Source organism: Electrona antarctica (assembly GCF_951216825.1).
Source record: "Electrona antarctica genome assembly, chromosome: 5".
NCBI classification, from domain to species: domain Eukaryota; kingdom Metazoa; phylum Chordata; class Actinopteri; order Myctophiformes; family Myctophidae; genus Electrona; species Electrona antarctica.
In genome coordinates, this window is record NC_136810.1 from 8382922 (window position 1) to 8402673 (window position 19752).

Here is a 19752-nt window from a genome sequence, read left to right on the forward strand (position 1 = left end):
CCACTCTGTCAGCTATATGGGAAAATCCCAGTGATAATTTAAGTCAGAAGAGTGGAACCAAAATATGGTCCATTTGGTTCCAATTGTACACTCGTTGGACTAAATGAAGGACAGTACCGTGCAGACACAGTGTATGGGTGGGACACTGCTATGCGTCCTCCAGTAATGTGGTAGAACATATTCTCAAATAGATGGCTCACATTTTCACAGTGCAATCATACTGTATATGTTGTACATTGATTGAAAAAGCAGACATGCGTCCTGGTGTAGCACAGTGTTTGATCTGCAGTCAAAACCAGTTGTTGTTGACTCTCATGTAACCACCTGACCAGCGGTTTTGCCAATGTGAGACTGGTATACAAAACGAACAGCACATACTGGTGTGTCCCCTCACACAATATATCAGAGTGAAATATGGACATGAGGGTATTGATTTGAGCTCACTCTGTGTGGGCACTAACAGAGAGACTTTGCGTATGCTACATGCCTGCCTGTCACTTGTGGAGCAATAGAACGCTCCTGTTGTAAAGGGATTCTGTATTGTGTATTGTATATTTTAATGTATTGTACCTTTTAAAGTTTTTGATTCATGGGTTTTTTATTATTGTTTGGACCCAATGTTTTATACATTTGTGTCAATAAAGTAACTAACTAACTAATTAGACAGCAAAAATTAGACAGCAAAAATTGCATTGATCAACACAGCAATTTTTTTCCTTTAAGAAGGAAAAACTATAAAGATTGCTAGATTAAAAATGAAAACTATAAAGATTGCTAGATTAAAAATGAAAATAGTTAAGCATACGTTTTAGCCTGCTTTATTAGATTGGTCTTGGAGAAATAATTTGTGGGCAGATAGATAGTAGCCTGAATGTTGCCTGGTTGCCCGTTTCCAATCCCTGGCCAGATAGTACAGAAATGTGGCATCATCACAGTCGGCTGGAGGGTTGTCTGAGAGAAGATCACATGCCAGCTGAGCCTGAGGGCACAATGGCAGAAACACACAGCTTTTTTGTGGCTGTGTGTTTGTGTACGAGGTGTTGGGATGGGTTCAATACAACGAGATCAGAATCAGAATCCACTTTGTTGTCACGTCACAGGCTTACAGGTGTAAGAAGTGGGTGCAATTATCTCTTCCCTGTGTGCTTCATCATGTTGTATTTTTCCTTTTATTTATCTTTTCCTAAGAGGAGAGAGGATATATTCTAGGTGGAGTAGGAGTAGGAGCAGGAGAGAAAAGAAAAACAGGATAGAAACAAGTCAAACATTGACATGTGTAGTAGCAGGTATACAGTACATGATTGTGTGTGTGTGTGTGTGTGTGTGTGTGTGTGTGTGTGTGTGTGTGTGTGTGTGTGTGTGTGTGTGTGTGTGTGTGTGTGTGTGTGTGTGTGTGTGTGTGTGTGTGTGTGTGTGTGTGTGTGTGTGTGTGTGTGTGTGTGTGTGTGTGTGTGTGTGACGATATATCGTATATCGATATTAATCCCGACAATATGAATCGATTTAATTAAAATAAGGGGCTAGTGAATTATGGTGTATGTGATATGAAATGTGAGCTTTAATCATATTCCATCATATTCAAGTGCTTTTGGAGAGAAATGAGACTGAGGGCAGTGTTATGCGTGTCTTAATGGCATTGATCACACCTCCAGGTCTTAAGTTAAGTAATAAGACCTGGTACTTAAGACACGCATAATACTGCCCTGAGTCACTTTCAGTAGTAGAGCACTGTAGAGGGGAGCTGTGTGTCTGTGACTGCGCCCAGGTGATGGTCATTGATGCTCATTAATACATCAAGGAAGGCAATTATGTTTCTGCACTGTCAAAAGTAATGCTACTTCTATTGCAATGTAGTTAAATAAAAAAATCACACCCGTGTGAACTGAGTGGTGCAAGGTCTTATATAGCCTGATCAGCTGTGGTCTGACGTAATGTCAGTGACCATGGTAACCATGCTCACCTGTGCACGGACAGGTACACAAACATACAGACAAAGCTGGTTGTTGGAGTGGTTTGCACCACTAATTTTTCTGGAAAATATTTTTTGTTTAAAATATCGTGAACCTCATATTGTGATACGAATCGTATCGTGAGTTGAGTGAGTTACGTACATGCCTAATGCCTTAGCATATGCATAAGGTGCAGTTGACTATAGGCCACTTCACGCCGCAAATAGTTCTGTTAAATCTGCATAAGAAAGTAATCTACATGGGGGAGTTTAGGTAACCACGGCAACCAAGGAGACGAGACATGAGGGAAGTATTCCAGTGTGGCTGCAGGCCAGCCCGCCGACAGATACGTGGTCTTCAGACAACAGTATTCCAGTGTGGCTGCAGGCCAGCCCGCCGACAGATACGTGGTCTTCAGACAACAGTATTCCAGTGTGGCTGCAGGCCAGCCCGCCGACAGATACGTGGTCTTCAGACAACAGTATTCCAGTGTGGCTGCAGGCCAGCCCGCCGACAGATACGTGGTCTTCAGACAACAGTATTCCAGTGTGGCTGCAGGCCAGCCCGCCGACAGATACGTGGTCTTCAGACAACAGTATTCCAGTGTGGCTGCAGGCCAGCCCGCCGACAGATACGTGGTCTTCAGACAACAGTATTCCAGTGTGGCTGCAGGCCAGCCCGCCGACAGATACGTGGTCTTCAGACAACAGTATTCCAGTGTGGCTGCAGGCCAGCCCGCCGACAGATACGTGGTCTTCAGACTTTGTTCAACAGCTGTCTGATCTTAGGCGGGTAGAAACTTTCCAGAAATGGGCTGTGGTTGTTGTCGTCTCCCCGTAGCTTTAGAGGTTATAGGCCTAGCAGCAATGGGAGTGACTCACACATGGCTGACGTACATTTTGCATCACCTCTGCTGGCTGAATAAAAATGTGGCAGCTAGTGGAGCTCAGCTCTCACGCAGGGCTTATGGAATATGCCTCATCAATGATCCTTGTGGCTACTCATTTGATGAGACATTATTATTCTCATCTTCCTGGCAGTGTCACTGTCTCTACAGTCATTCTCCAAAAATCTTATATAATGCTACGTCATTGAGAGCATCTGCTTTCTCTACCTTCCAACTGCAAGTAACTACCGTATACCGGTATGCTGCTCACTGGTGGATTGTATGAACCTATGAGAATGACAGGAATTGACGGTAGGATTAAGGTTGGTGAACATGCGTTAAGGTTGGCGACCGGATTAAGGTTGGCGAACATGCGTTAAGGTTGGCGACCGGATTAAGGTTGGCGAACATGCGTTAAGGTTGGCGACCGGATTAAGGTTGGCGAACATGCGTTAAGGTTGGCGACCAGATTAAGGTTGGCGAACATGCGTTAAGGTTGGCGACCGGATTAAGGTTGGCGAACATGCGTTAAGGTTGGCGACCGGATTAAGGTTGGCGAACATGCGTTAAGGTTGGCGACCAGATTAAGGTTGGCGAACATGCGTTAAGGTTGGCGACCGGATTAAGGTTGGCGAACATGCGTTAAGGTTGGCGAACATGCGTTAAGTTTGGCGAACGTGCGCTGCTCCGTGCTTGCGGTTATGGTTAAGTTAGGGTTTGAGGTATAGGTTGTCGAGTCGGACCAATAGTATGTCGGAACTAAAGCCTGTACCCGGTATAGGCCCTCCGTGTCCTTCATAGTAACTAAAGCCTGTACCCGGTATAGGCCTCCGTGTCCTTCATAGTCAGAACTAAAGCCTGTACCCGGTATAGGCCTCCGTGTCCTTCATAGTCAGAACTAAAGCCTGTACCCGGTATAGGCCTCCGTGTCCTTCATAGTCAAGTCTAAACTAACTAAAGCCTGTACCCGGTATAGGCCCTCCGTGTCCTTCATAGAACTAAAGCCTGTACCCGGTATAGGCCCTCCGTGTCCTTCATAGAACTAAAGCCTGTACCCGGTATAGGCCCTCCGTGTCCTTCATAGAACTAAAGCCTGTACCCGGTATAGGCCCTCCGTGTCCTTCATAGAACTAAAGCCTGTACCCGGTATAGGCCCTCCGTGTCCTTCATAGAACTAAAGCCTGTACCCGGTATAGGCCCTCCGTGTCCTTCATAGTCAAGTCACGACTATTCTATGCAAATGTATACAGTACCATATCAAACAGAGTGACATCCAATACATTATCTGCAAGTAATGTCCCAAAACCTCCCTATGGCTATCAACCAATAGCAGTGTTGTAACTAACGCCCTTACATCACGTTACGTTACCTAACGGCGCTACTTTTTGCAGTAACTTGTAACGGAGGCTTTACATTTCCCTATTCCATAACGGCCTTATAGTTATTGTCCGAGCGTTACCCGCGTTATAGCGTTATTATGTCAACGTATGATCCAAGTGAAAAGTGTCCCCATACAGCGCCGTGAGTCTGTCATACAGGCTCTGTGCTGACTGCTGCTGAGAGAGTGTTGTACTGTGTTGACAGTTTCGTTTGTGCTCTCATACTAGCCTCTGAGCCCACATGGCTACGCACCCTAACGGAACAAAGCATGTCACAGAAGAGGTCATTGATTGGCTAACGTAGGGACAGATTTCAGGGTAAGCCAATCAGAGACAGTCTGACAGAGTAGGGCGGGTCTTTCGTATGGCTGTGGTAAACAGTTCTAAACTCAGACACACAAACCCTCGTAACGCATAAACAGAAAACGCCGGTTGAACGAACATTATTACCACACGCTACAATGGCAAATACGGATGACAGCGAGATCGGATGCTTTGTGGGTTGGAAATACAAGCATTATTTGAGTACTTGCGGGTCAAGGAAATGTTTTAACATGCCATGGAGTGTCCCCGCTGTGTGTGATTCGATTCCCCGTACTGCCTTTATTATTACTGCTGCGTCCCTCCTGCGCAGCACAGTGCCTGACGTTAGCCGTGCGTTAGCCTTGCACACCGTTGCATGCAACCGGGGACCCGTGGCCACCTCCCCGGGCACAGTGATAGGGCTGCCCTCTCCCCCCCAGAAAAGCATTGAGGTGAAAATGCTAATTATGTGGCGGACAGAAAGCATTGTCCACAATGCAAATCTAAGAAAGCATCTTAAATCAGTCCATGAGCTAGGCTGCCTCACATCACCAAAACAGACAAAGATCGATTTTAAATCGCCACAGAGGCATGTCACCAAGAGTCAACTTGACAAAATGATTGCCACTTGCCAGGTATGTTGTTGAGGAAATGCTTCCCCTCAACGGTGGAGTCTGTTCCTTTCAGAGCACTGGTCAGCAAAATACTAGTGAAAGCAGGGCCAATGTGCAGAAATACATTTTCCAAATACCTGAACAGTGAATATTCTAAAATGGAAGATGAGCTCAAAAATACATTTGATGAATTAGAATATCTCTCTACCACTGCAAATAGGCCTATATGGACTCATTTTTTATTTGATTATTATTTTTTTTTTTCATATTGCAAATTTGCACAGCACCATTTGTTTTGAAGGCAAGTTGAGGCTACAATGCCTGTCAAAATTTCTGAACATGTTTTATTGTTCCACTACATTTCATAATGTTAGGAGGGAGTTGTCTTTTCTCTTACTGTGCGGCAGAACAAAAAACCTTCTTTTAAATCGTTTTTTATATTATTATTTTTTAAAGTAAAGTAAAGTAACTTTTCAAGTTACTTTCATAAAGTAAAGTAAAGTAAAGTAACTTATCTAAAAAAAGTTACTTTTTTAGATAAGTAACTATAACTATAACTCTTTACTTTTTAAAAGTAACTTGAACAACACTGACCAATAGTAATGAGCCTCAACACCTCCATAAACCAATAGCTAATAATGGAGCTCGACTACTTGGTAAGCCAATCGTAATGGACCTCGACGGGGCCCTGGGCCAGTAGTAGTAATGGACCCTGACAGGTAATCATCTAATGGTAATGTAGGATGACCAGGCGGTCTGACCAATGAGCTGTGGGAGACGCATCCCTTGCCTTAAGTCATGTCTGAAGAGGCATACATACACGTGATGGTTAAAAAGGCCAAATTCAGCCAGCGATATTAAACCCTTTATTTGGTTAGATGTATTACAGACCAACCTTGATTAGCTTAACGGTTAAGCTAATCAGGCCTAAGGTCTTAACCCATTTAGGCCTGACATCGAAATTTAGAAAATGTCTTCTAAATTCTGACAGTTTTCTGAAATACCTCATGTTTCTGTATCAGTGGTGCTCAATATTTCATGTCAAGGACCCCAAAAAATTATATGTAATTGGCCACCGTAATTGGCCACCGACCCCCATATGTTGTTCCAGGAACCCCCCAGAAGCAAAGATTTGAGTTAAAAACGTTCGCTCTGAAAGAATATATATTCAAAGATTTGCTCCACATTTTCACAATTTTTCAAAAATAGCAGACCTACAAGCTCGTAGCGCGCCACAGATCTGCTATTTTTCAATAGCTAAATTATAACATAATGTTTAAAACACCAAAAGGGGTTCCCGCCCAAAATGGGTTAATGGGTTAAGCCTTAACCCATTAATACCTTAGGCCTGATTCTACAAATGTCTCCTAAATCCTAACAGTTATATAGCGGAATATTCACTTCACCGATTCGCTGTGGGAGTGCCCCTTCCGGGGGCGTGAGACACAGACATTTCATAAACTCACATTCTACTGTACAGTTGAATGGACATTTTGCGTCGTGATGTAGTACCCTCTCTCCCAAGGGTCCATAAATTCACGTACTTGCACATGCACATTGATTTGCTTTTCTTCTGCTCGTGAGACACACGCTTGATATCCCTGGAGATCTTGTTCGATATGGTTTTATAAAAAATTATCTCACAAGGTTTGCCACTTGTAGGCTACCGCGAGGTTCCTTATAATTATCGTTGATCTTCGTTCGGTGATTCTACACTCACAAATCTTTTCTGTTAAAGGACCACTTCACCACTTTTCAACATCTCTTCATATAATTGGTTCTCACTAATGTTCATGATAAAACACCACCATTTTTTCCTACTCAGTCTGTGTCTCATAGGAGGGCTTTGGGCAGTTCGGACACCCGTCCACCAGTGACATCATCATTAGGCAGATTTGTTTTAAAATATATTTAGATTTTTATTATCGTGAGAACGATGGCTTCAACTTTTGCATTGCAACTTTTCAGGAAAAGAAAGCCTGCCGTTTCTATTAGCTTGGATTCACCATCGATGATGTCACTGGTGGACGGGTTTCTGAACTGCCCAAAGCCCTCCTATGAGACACAGACTGAGTAGGAAAAAAAATTGTATTTTATCATGAACATTAGTTAGGACTAATTATAGGAAGAGAAGTTGAAAAGTGGTGAAGTGGTCCTGCTGTGTAAGCCCGCTTAGCCTGCTAGCTGTTTTCTTAAAAAAAAAAAAAACAATGTTTCTATATCAGTGGTGCTCAGACGTTTCCATGTCAAGGACCTCCCAAAATGATATGTATTTGGTCGCAGAAACATTTTGTTCCAGGGACCCCCAGAAGCAGGTTAAAAACGTCTGCTTTAAAAATGTATATATTTTGCATATAAGATTTGCACAAATTTTCACGGTCTTTCAAAACAATATCAGATCTACAAGCAAGTGACGCGCTGCGAGCTTGTATAGAGCATAGCAGTGGGCGTGGTTTTCCGGATCCACTGGTGAAAACTCTCCAATTCATTTTCCCACTACTACGTAAGATATGCTTATGTGTGACACCATAGTATGATCAAGTAGGATGTTATTCACAAAAAATAGTTAAGTTAGTTGCTGCGAGAGTGAGGTCTAGCCAACACCAACTCGGGATTCCTGGATCGCTGCCCTCCACAAATTCCTATCCAACATCAGGTCCTTGTGCTCTTCAGTGTTGTCAGCCAAGCTGTCGCGCCGCAGCACGTCTACATACTGTAGGTGGTACGCTTCTTTCCCCTCCTGGCTTTGCCCTGGGTTGGCTCCCATAGGGTCAATTTACTTGCCTCAAGTTCTGGGTGCCTGACGCAGTGCCCTGCCAGCCTCATCCTTCTCTAGTTAAAATATGGAGATAATAGGTTTTTTTTAACGACAGCAACGATATACAAGCGACACCTGTGTTTGTATCGCTGATTGATAGTCCTCAGATGCCATCTGTTAGACATGGTAATCACAGTGACACACAGGAATGCTAATAGTGACCTGCCATGACAGTCAGTCAGCCTCTTAATTACCCAGCTGTCACATTATCAAGGCCTAATTAATTGATCGTTGTGGTCTGTGTAATGGCCAGCATGTATAGCAATGGTTTAATTGGAAAACCTTTATTGGATAAGTGAAGAATCAGTATAGCATACATGTTTTGTCATGACACTGTTTATACAATGATATTATCATGATAAAATGATCATTATCTGTGCCGTGGTTTTCATGTTGCGTCCTGACACCCCTGTGGATATGGCTGTCACGTCCGTGTTGACGATTGTCATAGAAATAATTAAGTAAACTTTATTTATATAGCACATTTCATGACATGAACGCAGCTCAAAGTGCTTGTGATTAACAATTTATTTGCGTTTATTTAATTGCGAACATATAAATATACATGACATTTCTGTTTGCCTTTCATGAGTCTGTCTGTCTGTCTGTCTGTCTGTCTGTCTGTCTGTCTGTCTGTCTGTCTGTCTGTCTGTCTGTCTGTCTGTCTGTCTGTCTGTCTGTCTGTCTGTCTGTCTGTCTGTCTGTCTGTCTGTCTGTCTGTCTGTCTGTCTGTCCGTCCGTCCGTCCGTCCGTCCGTCCGTCCGTCCGTCCGTCCGTCCGTCCGTCCGTCCGTCCGTCCGTCCGTCCGTCCGTCCGTCCGTCCGTCCGTCCGTGTGTCGACTGTTGTTCCCTACCCTTATGCCTAATGTATTCTATTCACTGCTGTATGATGAGGTATAAATCAGGCTTAAGCTATTTCTCTCTCCCTCGCACGCACGCACGCACGCTCGCACAGAGGGAGGAAGGAGAGAACACAAAGACAGTGTAGATTAGAAGATGGGAAATTGTTCTGATGGTAGAGAGAGAATTAAAAAAAAAATGGAAATAAACAATGAGCGAAATGGTTATTGGTTCTGATAGAGTACTGAACTCTATCAGGAAATGCTGATGATTTGACTATGTGGTACAGTGGTACATAGTACCAGGACATTGAAATGGATGGATGTATAAAGTGTGTAGAAAGTGAGTTCTTATAATATGCACAGTACTTTCTTTCTGCAACTTCCCTAACTCTCTCTTCCTCCTGCGTGTGTGCGTGGGTGTGTGTTCATGTTCCGTGCAGGCAGTCGCCCCTGCATTGTGCTGACAGCGCGGGTGCACCCAGGCGAGTCCAACGCCAGCTGGGTGATGAAGGGAACCCTGGAGTTCCTGTGCAGCGACGACCCCGTGGCCCAGAGCCTGAGGGAGGCCTTCGTCTTCAAGATCATCCCCATGCTCAACCCCGACGGAGTCATCAACGGCACGTAGGTCGCACGCACGCACGCACGCACGCACGCACACGCACACACACACATTGTATAAGCAGCACAGAGGCACACACTTTCTGAACTCTATTTGATCCGGTTCAAACTATTGTCCAGTGACATATTGAACAAACAATGACTATATATAAGTGTATCCGTCAGTGCTAGTGTTTGTATGCGTGTCATTGAGCATGGCATTATCATCAGCGATTACGGCAAGTTGAGTGCAGGCATGCGAGTGTGCGTGGGTGTGCCTGTAGTTGTATGCACTTATGAACGAACTTTCGACATTGACTCAGCAGTGCGTCCGTATGTGTGTTTGTGTATGTACACACAGTGAACGTACTGCTCGAACACCGAGTCTGGTGGCTCTCTTGCCGGTAACCGCTCCCGGGGGGGGGGGGGGGGGGGGCACACACACACACACACACACACACACACACACACACACACACACACACACACACACACGCTACTGGTGTATGTACTGGCTATTCAGATGTGATAAGTATTGTTTGAGTGGTTTTAAAAGGCCAGTCTCGGCATAACAGCTGGTACGGCCTGGAGGAAGGAAGGAGGGGGGACAAAGACAGTGAAGAAGATGAGAACTGTACGAGACCATTGTTCCAACGGGGGGGGGGGGGGGGGGGGGGGGGGAGAGAGAGGGAGAGGGAGAGGGAGAGAGAGGGAGAGAGAGATAAACAATGAGCTACATGGGCAGGGGTGCACACAAGCGGTAAGCCAGTGCGCATGCGTCGTCAAAATGAATTCTGCGCTGTCAATCAAGCGCTCGGGAAGCGCATTTGCGTACCAACAGCTGGCGCCGCCCAGAATGATTATTATGGCCAGAATACTAGTAAAATCTGTAGCGAGAGCATTTCCCACCGACTGCCAATCAAAGTACGTCTTGCACAAGTGCACTGGCCATTGTGGCCAATCACAGCGCGTCCTTACTCAAACGAGGGAGGATCCATTTCCATTTCCATGCTGCTCGCTGCTGGGCGGTTCGGTTGACAGGAGTTTACTACTGATAAACAAATGGTTCGGCTTCTCCGTTTCAGATGTGGAGCAAACTAAAAAGTAAAAGTTGTAAAAGGGGATGCTTTGGATGCTTTGCACTCTTCCCATTCGCCGCTGTGCTTATGTTTGTTTTCCGGGTGCTGGAGCAAGTTGCTCGTGTGCGATGCCGTCTCTCACAGCCTAGGCACTGTAGCCTGGCTAATAAGCCAGACTCAAATCACACTGTCGTGATTCGGTCTGGCTTATAGGCACCAGCCACTGACTTTTTACGGGTACAGGTTTTAGTTCCGACAGTGGGAAGAGTGCAAAGCATTGCGGACTGGTACTGCTGCTGCAGCCTTTACAACATGAAGCTTATCAAAATGACAACACCGTGTCCCGACATACTGTCCCTTATTATCGTAAATTCGGGTAGTGTACACTGTTTATTTTTGCACCGAGGAGCCATGTGTGTCTAACTGTCTGAGTCTGACTGTACGTTGCCTCGGTAAAAACAAAAGGGAAGCCTGACGTATGCTTCGCCGTACGACCGACGTGTATGCAGATCAAATAGCTCAGGGGTTCTCAACCTTTTTGGCCGGGGACCCCCGAAAATGCTTTGGCAACGTCTCGGGACCCCCGCCCCGCCCCCTCCCGACCCCCAATATAAATTGACTGCTACAATAACCTTAATAATAGACAATACACAATAAATAAATACTGAAACCATAATCATTAGGGAAGGTGTATGCATGTACTATGTGTACTATATGTAAACTCTTCATTTCCACTTTACAGCCATTCAGTTGGTAAAAAAAAGAAAAATATTTTTTTTAATAATTTGGGGACCCCCCAAAATAAATAAAAAAAGTATTAAGTTGTTTTTATTAGAATATGCATTTAGGGCTGGACCACACATGGACCTAGCTGCAATTTCCAACTCTAGATTTTTTTTTATAATGGTATGAATCTAGACCAGTCCCCACCTATCCAATAAATATAGTTTTTCTATAAGTTATTCATGCATCCCTCTTTTATCCATCCGGCGAGAGGGGTCGCCGCATTTTAGGAGCACCAAGTAACTCCTCCAGGTACTCCTCTGAGTACTAGACCAAAAAAGTTGTGTGCACCCCTGTACATGGGTGATAGAGTACACAATAAATGCTCAATGTTAATTTAACTGTGAGGGTAAATGAACAGTGATGATCTCTGTGGACATTGAATTGATAGATTTCTAAAATGTGTACAGAAGTGAGTCAGTTAGCTAGCAGTGCCTTCCCTCTGCGTCTGTCTGTCTGTCTGTCTGTCTGTGCGCGCGTGTGCGTGTGCGTGTGTGTGTGTCGACTGTTGTTCCCTACCCTTATGCCTAATGTATTCTATGCACTGTTGTATGATGAGGTATAAATCAGGCTTTAGCTATTTCTCTCTCCCTCGCACGCACGCACGCACGCACGCACGCACGCACGCACGCACGCACGCACACACGCACGTGCAAAATCTTGAACATTTGTACAAATATTTGAATATATACTTTTAAAGCATTTTTTTTTGCTTCTGGAGGTCCCTGGTCCACTAAGTGGGGGCGGTAGCTGAGTGGGTAGAGAGGCCATCTGTATTAAGACGTCACCGCTTCACCCACCATGTCTGTGTGGAACACTTAACCCCTCAGATCTGGGTGCTCATCACACATTACCATAGGGCATCCCAGGACGCTCTGGTTCGGTCTCTATCCTTTTATTACTCTATGCAGATATACTGTACACTTCTAGGTAACCAAGAGGCCATTGTCCTGGTTAAGACCATCTTCCATTTCCTTCCAGGTTGGTAGCATAATGGCCAGGTCATGTGCGTACTGCGTACCCCAGGGGTGTAACAATATAGTCACTGCATCGAAAAATCTATTTTAGTTTCAAGAATCAAAGTATATCGAAATGTAAACAGCAACATTGCCTTTGTATCGTATCATTTTGCAATGCAAATGGATCATCTGCGTACCCTTCCCCATAATCCTTGATGTTGTCTCTGGTAGCTCGTAGATGTATGTATATATTCAACAACATTGGTGAAAGGACAGAGCCCTGATATGAGGGACACCATTCCTCAATCTTCTCAGCCTGCTTCGCTGACCATCGCTGGTTTTGCAGGAGGACACATCGTGCCCCTCAACTTGTACTCACTGTTCTTTTCAGCGTTTGAACCCAAAGCCGAGCTTGAATTACAAAGTCGACAACCGAGATAGATTTGTTTTAAGTTTGTTCACCCGTGGCAACCTGGTCTTCAGAACTTTGACATGTTGATAGACGTTGATGTTATGAGGTGCTCAGATGCTGTTGAACCCTGCAGGGAGACGTTGATGTTATGAGGTGCTCAGATGCTGTTGAACCCTGCAGGGAGACGTTGATGTTATGAGGTGCTCAGATGCTGTTGAACCCTGCAGGGAGACGTTGATGTTATGAGGTGCTCAGATGCTGTTGAACCATGCAGGGAGGCGTTGATGTTATGAGGTGCTCAGATGCTGTTGAACCCTGACCTTTGACATGTTGATAGATGTTGATGTTATGAGGTGCTCAGATGCTGTTGAACCCTGACCTTTGACATGTTGATAGACGTTGATGTTATGAGGTGCTCAGATGCTGTTGAACCCTGACCTTTGACATGTTGATAGACGTTGATGTTATGAGGTGCTCAGATGCTGTTGAACCTTGACATTTGACATGTTGATAGACGTTGATGTTATGAGGTGCTCAGATGCTGTTGAACCCTGCAGGGAGACGTTGATGTTATGAGGTGCTCAGATGCTGTTGAACCCTGATAGACGTTGATGTTATGAGGTGATCAGATGCTGTTGAACCCTGATAGACGTTGATGTTATGAGGTGCTCAGATGCTGTTGAACCCTGATAGACGTTGATGTTATGAGGTGCTCAGATGCTGTTGAACCCTGATAGACGTTGATGTTATGAGGTGCTCAGATGCTGTTGAACCCTGCAGGGAGACGTTGATGTTATGAGGTGCTCAGATGCTGTTGAACCCTGATAGACGTTGGTGTTATGAGGTGCTCAGATGCTGTTGAACCCTGATAGACGTTGATGTTATGAGGTGCTCAGATGCTGTTGAACCCTGCAGGGAGACGTTGATGTTATGAGGTGCTCAGATGCTGTTGAACCCTGATATACGTTGATGTTATGAGGTGCTCAGATGATAGACGTTGATGTTATGAGGTGCTCAGATGCTGTTGAACCCTGCAGGGAGACGTTGATGTTATGAGGTGTTCAGATGCTGTTGAACCCTGCAGGGAGGTGTTGATGTTATGAGGTGCTCAGATGCTGTTGAACCCTGCAGGGAGGTGTTGATGTTATGAGGTGCTCAGATGCTGTTGAACCCTGCAGGGATACGTTGATGTTATGATGTGCTCAGATGCTGTTGAACCCTGATAGACGTTGATGTTATGAGGTGCTCAGATGCTGTTGAACCCTGATAGACGTTGATGTTATGAGGTGCTCAGATGCCGTTGAACCCTGCAGGGAGACGTTGATGTTATGAGGTGCTCAGATGCTGTTGAACCCTGCAGGGAGACGTTGATGTTATGAGGTGCTCAGATGCTGTTGAACCCTGCAGGGAGACGTTGATGTTATGAGGTGCTCAGAGGCGGTTGAACCCTGATAGACGTTGATGTTATGAGGTGCTCAGATGCTGTTGAACCCTGATAGACGTTGATGTTATGAGGTGCTCAGATGCTGTTGAACCCTGATAGACGTTGATGTTATGAGGTGCTCAGATGCTGTTGAACCCTGCAGGGAGACGTTGATGTTATGAGGTGCTCAGATGCTGTTGAACCCTGCAGGGAGACGTTGATGTTATGAGGTGCTCAGATGCTGTTGAACCCTGCAGGGAGACGTTGATGTTATGAGGTGCTCAGATGCTGTTGAACCCTGATAGACGTTGATGTTATGAGGTGCTCAGATGCTGTTGAACCCTGATAGACGTTGATGTTATGAGGTGCTCAGATGCTGTTGAACCCTGCATGGAGACGTTGATGTTATGAGGTGCTCAGATGCTGTTGAACCCTGCAGGGAGACGTTGACGTTATGAGGTGCTCAGATGCTGTTGAACCCTGCAGGGAGACGTTGATGTTATGAGGTGCTCAGATGCTGTTGAACCCTGCAGGGAGACGTTGATGTTATGAGGTGCTCAGATGCTGTTGAACCCTGCAGGGAATGATGAAAACCATGGTCTGCTAAGATCCTGCAGAGTAGGGCTGAAGGCAACTAGAAATTATATACTTGTTCTATTGATTTGCTTATTCAAAGAATCCAATAATTTAGAAGCGTTTCTTTTTTCTGTGTACATTTGTTTATACTGTATATCAATTAACCACGTCGTAAATGTTAAGGCTGTCACGATTCTCGATACGTATCGAAATCGAATCGAAATTGACGTTCGATACAGTGTATCGAAATCACGAGCCGACTCACGATATTTCACCCCGGAACGCTTTTCACGGGACGTGTTTCAGCCAGTCGGACCAGATACAAGGTGCACCAAGCAGCCTGTAGTGTAGAGCATTGCGTGCAGTCAGCACTCAGCAGAGAGCAGACAACAACAAAGCCAAATTCACTCGATGAAGAAGCGCGAACGAAGCTGTGTTCGGTGCGAGACATGCTGATGCAGTCGGCGTGGAGGCTAACGCCAGACATGCTGATGCAGTCGGCGTGGAGGCTAACGCCAGACATGCTGATGCAGTCGGCGTGGAGGCTAACGCCAGACATGCTGATGCAGTCGGCGTGGAGGCTAACGCCAGTCCAGCCCCATGGATCAGCTCTCCCTGAGAGGCTGCTACATTATAGCGGAGTGAGCTCCTTTATAACTCTATGGGAGTGAGAGGTTCCATCATGTGGGGCTAATGTTAGTCCCTCCTTTATAACTCTATGGGAGTGAGAGGTTCCATCATGTGGGGCTAATGTTAGTCCCTCCTTTATAACTCTATGGGAGTGAGAGGTTCCATCATGTGGGGCTAATGTTAGTCCCTCCTTTATAACTCTATGGGAGTGAGAGGTTCCATCATGTGGGGCTAATGTTAGTCCCTCCTTTATAACTCTATGGGAGTGAGAGGTTCCATCATGTGGGGCTAATGTTAGTCCCTCCTTTATAACTCTATGGGAGTGAGAGGTCCCATCATGTGGGGCTGATGTTAGTCCCTCCTTTATAACTCTATGGGAGTGAGAGGTTCCATCATGTGGGGCTAATGTTAGTCCCTCCTTTATAACTCTATGGGAGTGAGAGGTTCCATCATGTGGGGCTAATGTTAGTCCCTCCTTTATAACGCTATGGGAGTGAGAGGTTCCATCATGTGGGGCTAATGTTAGTCCCTCCTTTATAACGCTATGGGAGTGAGAGGTTCCATCATGTGGGGCTAATGTTAGTCCCTCCTTTATAACGCTATGGGAGTGAGAGGTTCCATCATGTGGGGCTAATGTTAGTCCCTCCTTTATAACTCTATGGGAGTGAGAGGTTCCATCATGTGGGGCTAATGTTAGTCCCTCCTTTATAACTCTATGGGAGTGAGAGGTTCCATCATGTGGGGCTAATGTTAGTCCCTCCTTTATAACTCTATGGGAGTGAGAGGTTCCATCATGTGGGGCTAATGTTAGTCCCTCCTTTATAACTCTATGGGAGTGAGAGGTTCCATCATGTGGGGCTAATGTTAGTCCCTCCTTTATAACTCTATGGGAGTGAGAGGTTCCATCATGTGGGGCTAATGTTAGTCCCTCCTTTATAACGCTATGGGAGTGAGAGGTTCCATCATGTGGGGCTAATGTTAGTCCCTCCTTTATAACTCTATGGGAGTGAGAGGTTCCATCATGTGGGGCTAATGTTAGTCCCTCCTTTATAACTCTATGGGAGTGAGAGGTTCCATCATGTGGGGCTAATGTTAGTCCCTCCTTTATAACTCTATGGGAGTGAGAGGTTCCATCATGTGGGGCTAATGTTAGTCCCTCCTTTATAACTCTATGGGAGTGAGAGGTTCCATCATGTGGGGCTAATGTTAGTCCCTCCTTTATAACTCTATGGGAGTGAGAGGTTCCATCATGTGGGGCTAATGTTAGTCCCTCCTTTATAACTCTATGGGAGTGAGAGGTTCCATCATGTGGGGCTAATGTTAGTCCCTCCTTTATAACTCTATGGGAGTGAGAGGTTCCATCATGTGGGGCTAATGTTAGTCCCTCCTTTATAACTCTATGGGAGTGAGAGGTTCCATCATGTGGGGCTAATGTTAGTCCCTCCTTTATAACTCTATGGGAGTGAGAGGTTCCATCATGTGGGGCTAATGTTAGTCCCTCCTTTATAACTCTATGGGAGTGAGAGGTTCCATCATGTGGGGCTAATGTTAGTCCCTCCTTTATAACTCTATGGGAGTGAGAGGTTCCATCATGTGGGGCTAGTTTTGTAACTCCAAGTAGGAGTTACAAAATGTTGGTATTGGTAAATCTGTTATGGATGTTTTGTCCTCTGAAGCAAAATAGATGTTTTTTAATGTTCCACTGTTTAGGAATTCAACTCAACTGCACTCTCCAAAACTCCCCAGCTAGATCATTCCACTGTTTTTATTGATTTAATTCCTTCTTCTTAAAAAAATTGGAAACTTTTCGACTATAATGACATAAAAAATAGGGATAGATCTTTTTTTTATATATATATATTTTTCCATGTGCCTTTTGGCCATACAGTAGCCGGTGTTGTGCTCAGTAAATGGCAGATATACAAGCTCACAACGTACAACAACGTATACAAATATGGGTTCACTGGGAGAAAATGTGAAATGATTCCTTTGAGCCATCTGATTACCCCCCCACCCCCCTCTATCTCTCTCTCTCTCTCTCTCTCTCTCTCTCTCTCTCTCTCTCTAACTCACACATACTCACACACACACACACACACACACACACACACACACACACACACACACACACACACACACACACACACACACACACTCACACACACACACACACACACACCTCTCTCTGTGTGTTCTGTGCATGTGTGTGTGTATTTATGTGATGTAAGCATTGCACTATACGATTCAGACATTTCCCAAGCATTACGTTGGACACTGCAGGGATTTACTCACATAGCCCCTTAGGTCAATCACGTCTCTTCTCTCTTTTCATGTCTATCCTCATGTGCACGTGCTCTCTCTCTCTCTCTCTCTCTCTCTCTCTCTCTCTCTCTTTCTCATGGGCATCAGCTTGCAATTTGAACAATGTTAAGCATCAAGTTAGTGTGTGCGTGCGTGAGAGTAGTGGCAGTGAGTTAGTCATTATTAGCTCCTAGTTTGTGGGAAATGTGATGTCTTTCTACGAAATGTGATGCATTCATTGCAAAACAAATTAATGAATCTCCTCTGTAGTAAATTAATGTCTTTAAAGTGGGATGATTTTAGAGCTTGCTGGGGTCGCTGTCTGCCTTTTAGCAGGAATGAGCTTTCCTGAACCTTTGCTTTTGAGTTCATATGTATAATTATATCCCCATCGAGTTTCAGTTGCACATTGGTGAAAAGTAACCAAGTGCATGTACTCAAGTACTACGCTTTTTTACTTTATTGGAATATTTCCAGTTTTAAATATTGTAATTGTACTCCACTACAATTATTTGAAAACTTTAGTTACTAGTTGTTACTTCGTAAAACATACATTAACCACTTCAGCATATCATTTACTTTTGAAGATCTCATGTTTTGTGCCGCGTAGTAGTAGTGGTAGATCTGCTATTTTCAAAGGATTGTATATATGGGACATTATATACATTGCATAATGAGTACTTACTTGTTGTACTTACCCCATTTTGACCTGAGATCAGATTCTAAAAATGTCTTCTACATCCTGACAGTTTTCTGAAAAAGCTATGTTTCTATGTCAGTCGTTCTTCGATTTTTCAAAAATAGCAGACCTACAAGTTCATAGCGCGCCACTCGGTGGCGCGCTATGAGCTTGTAGATCTGCTATTTTTCAATAGCTAAAGCATAACATAATGCTAACACCAAAAGGGGTTCCCGCCCAAAATGGGTTAAATATATTGTGATGCCAACACGTTTATACTTTCACTCAAGAACATTTTGAATACTGGTACTTTAACTATATTTTTACATTGTGGTAGCCTATTGCTACTTAAACACAAAATTCTTCTTCCCCCACTGCATATTAATGGTCACTTAGCCAACGTTCTCTGTTGCCACCTGTCTCTGATTTCTGTCCAATCCTCTTCATCATGTCAGTCTGGGCAGTAGCTCAGTCTATACTCCATGAGTCCATGGTTGTGCAGAGCGGCCGTGCTCAAACATTTCTTTCAATTACCTGCGGAAATTGGACTGTTCATGAATAAGAAAGGGATGTACGAGAAATGGAAGCTATATTATTGGAAGAGTTGGATGACCCAGACAGGCATCATGATCTCGCATTTGTAGTTGACACTGGCAGATAACAAAAGTTACAAAGCTACATAGCAATGTATTTCTAGCTTTGTGTCTTTGTAGCTGAAGTTGAAACCAGCTCAGCTTTTTTTTGTAGCTTAGCTGTCTATAGCAGCTACAAACATTGGATGTATCTTTGTATCTTCATGTCGCTGGCGGCTTGCGTTGGAAGATAATGGTAGACTGACTGTATGTTTGTAGCCAGTGTGAACACAGGATGAATCACTTCCAACCTGGCAACGTCCCTTTGGCCATCCCATTCAGTATTTAAGTCCGACGTCATTTTGTCCAAGTGGCACCAGCTCCCGTCCGCATCTCATTGTAAATAGAATATCTAAACGCGTGAATCTTTTTACAATGACGTTATTTTTCAGAAAGGAAGCCATTGAGGGTTAAAATGGGTCTTAATGCTTCCAACTCGAGTAGAATTATTAATGTTTTGTACAAGTGTCCATGACAAAGAAAATATATGATGTGGAGACAATACAAACTATTATTATTGAAGGTGGTATTAGTCCATTTGCTCAGTACAATATTTCGGGGGTATATTTAGAATGTGTGCGGGCTTGAGTATGTTGATTCTAGTTTGCAATTAATTTAGGGAGGATTTAGTTGACACAATGAAATAAAATGGCGATAGTATTCCGTGTGGGGCAGACAGCCTGTCGCAGCCAGATTTGGGAGAGCAGCAGCTTTGTTGTTGCGAAGAAAGCGGTAAAATTAGACTTTCGTGGTTGTTTTCGTCTCAGATTTAGTCCGACGGTAGCATCACAGTATAACTCTATGGGGACACAAAAGCGACACAAAAGTAGGCTCACGTCACGGCTAAAATACTGAATTCTATAGAGGAATCCACGGAGCCGTGGCCTGTA

General features: G+C 44.5%; 1 protein-coding gene across 3 annotated transcripts in view; it reads left to right on the plus strand.

Moving 5' to 3' along the window:
* The window catches only part of agbl1 (AGBL carboxypeptidase 1), a 258686-nt gene that overhangs the window by 171242 nt on the left and 67692 nt on the right, over positions 1-19752 (plus strand). For all 3 annotated transcript variants that reach the window (XM_079501323.1, XM_079501324.1, XM_079501325.1), the window contains exon 21: positions 9232-9412. In XM_079501323.1, coding sequence (XP_079357449.1) covers positions 9232-9412 — 181 coding nt within the window. The remainder of the gene's footprint in view (positions 1-9231; positions 9413-19752) is intronic.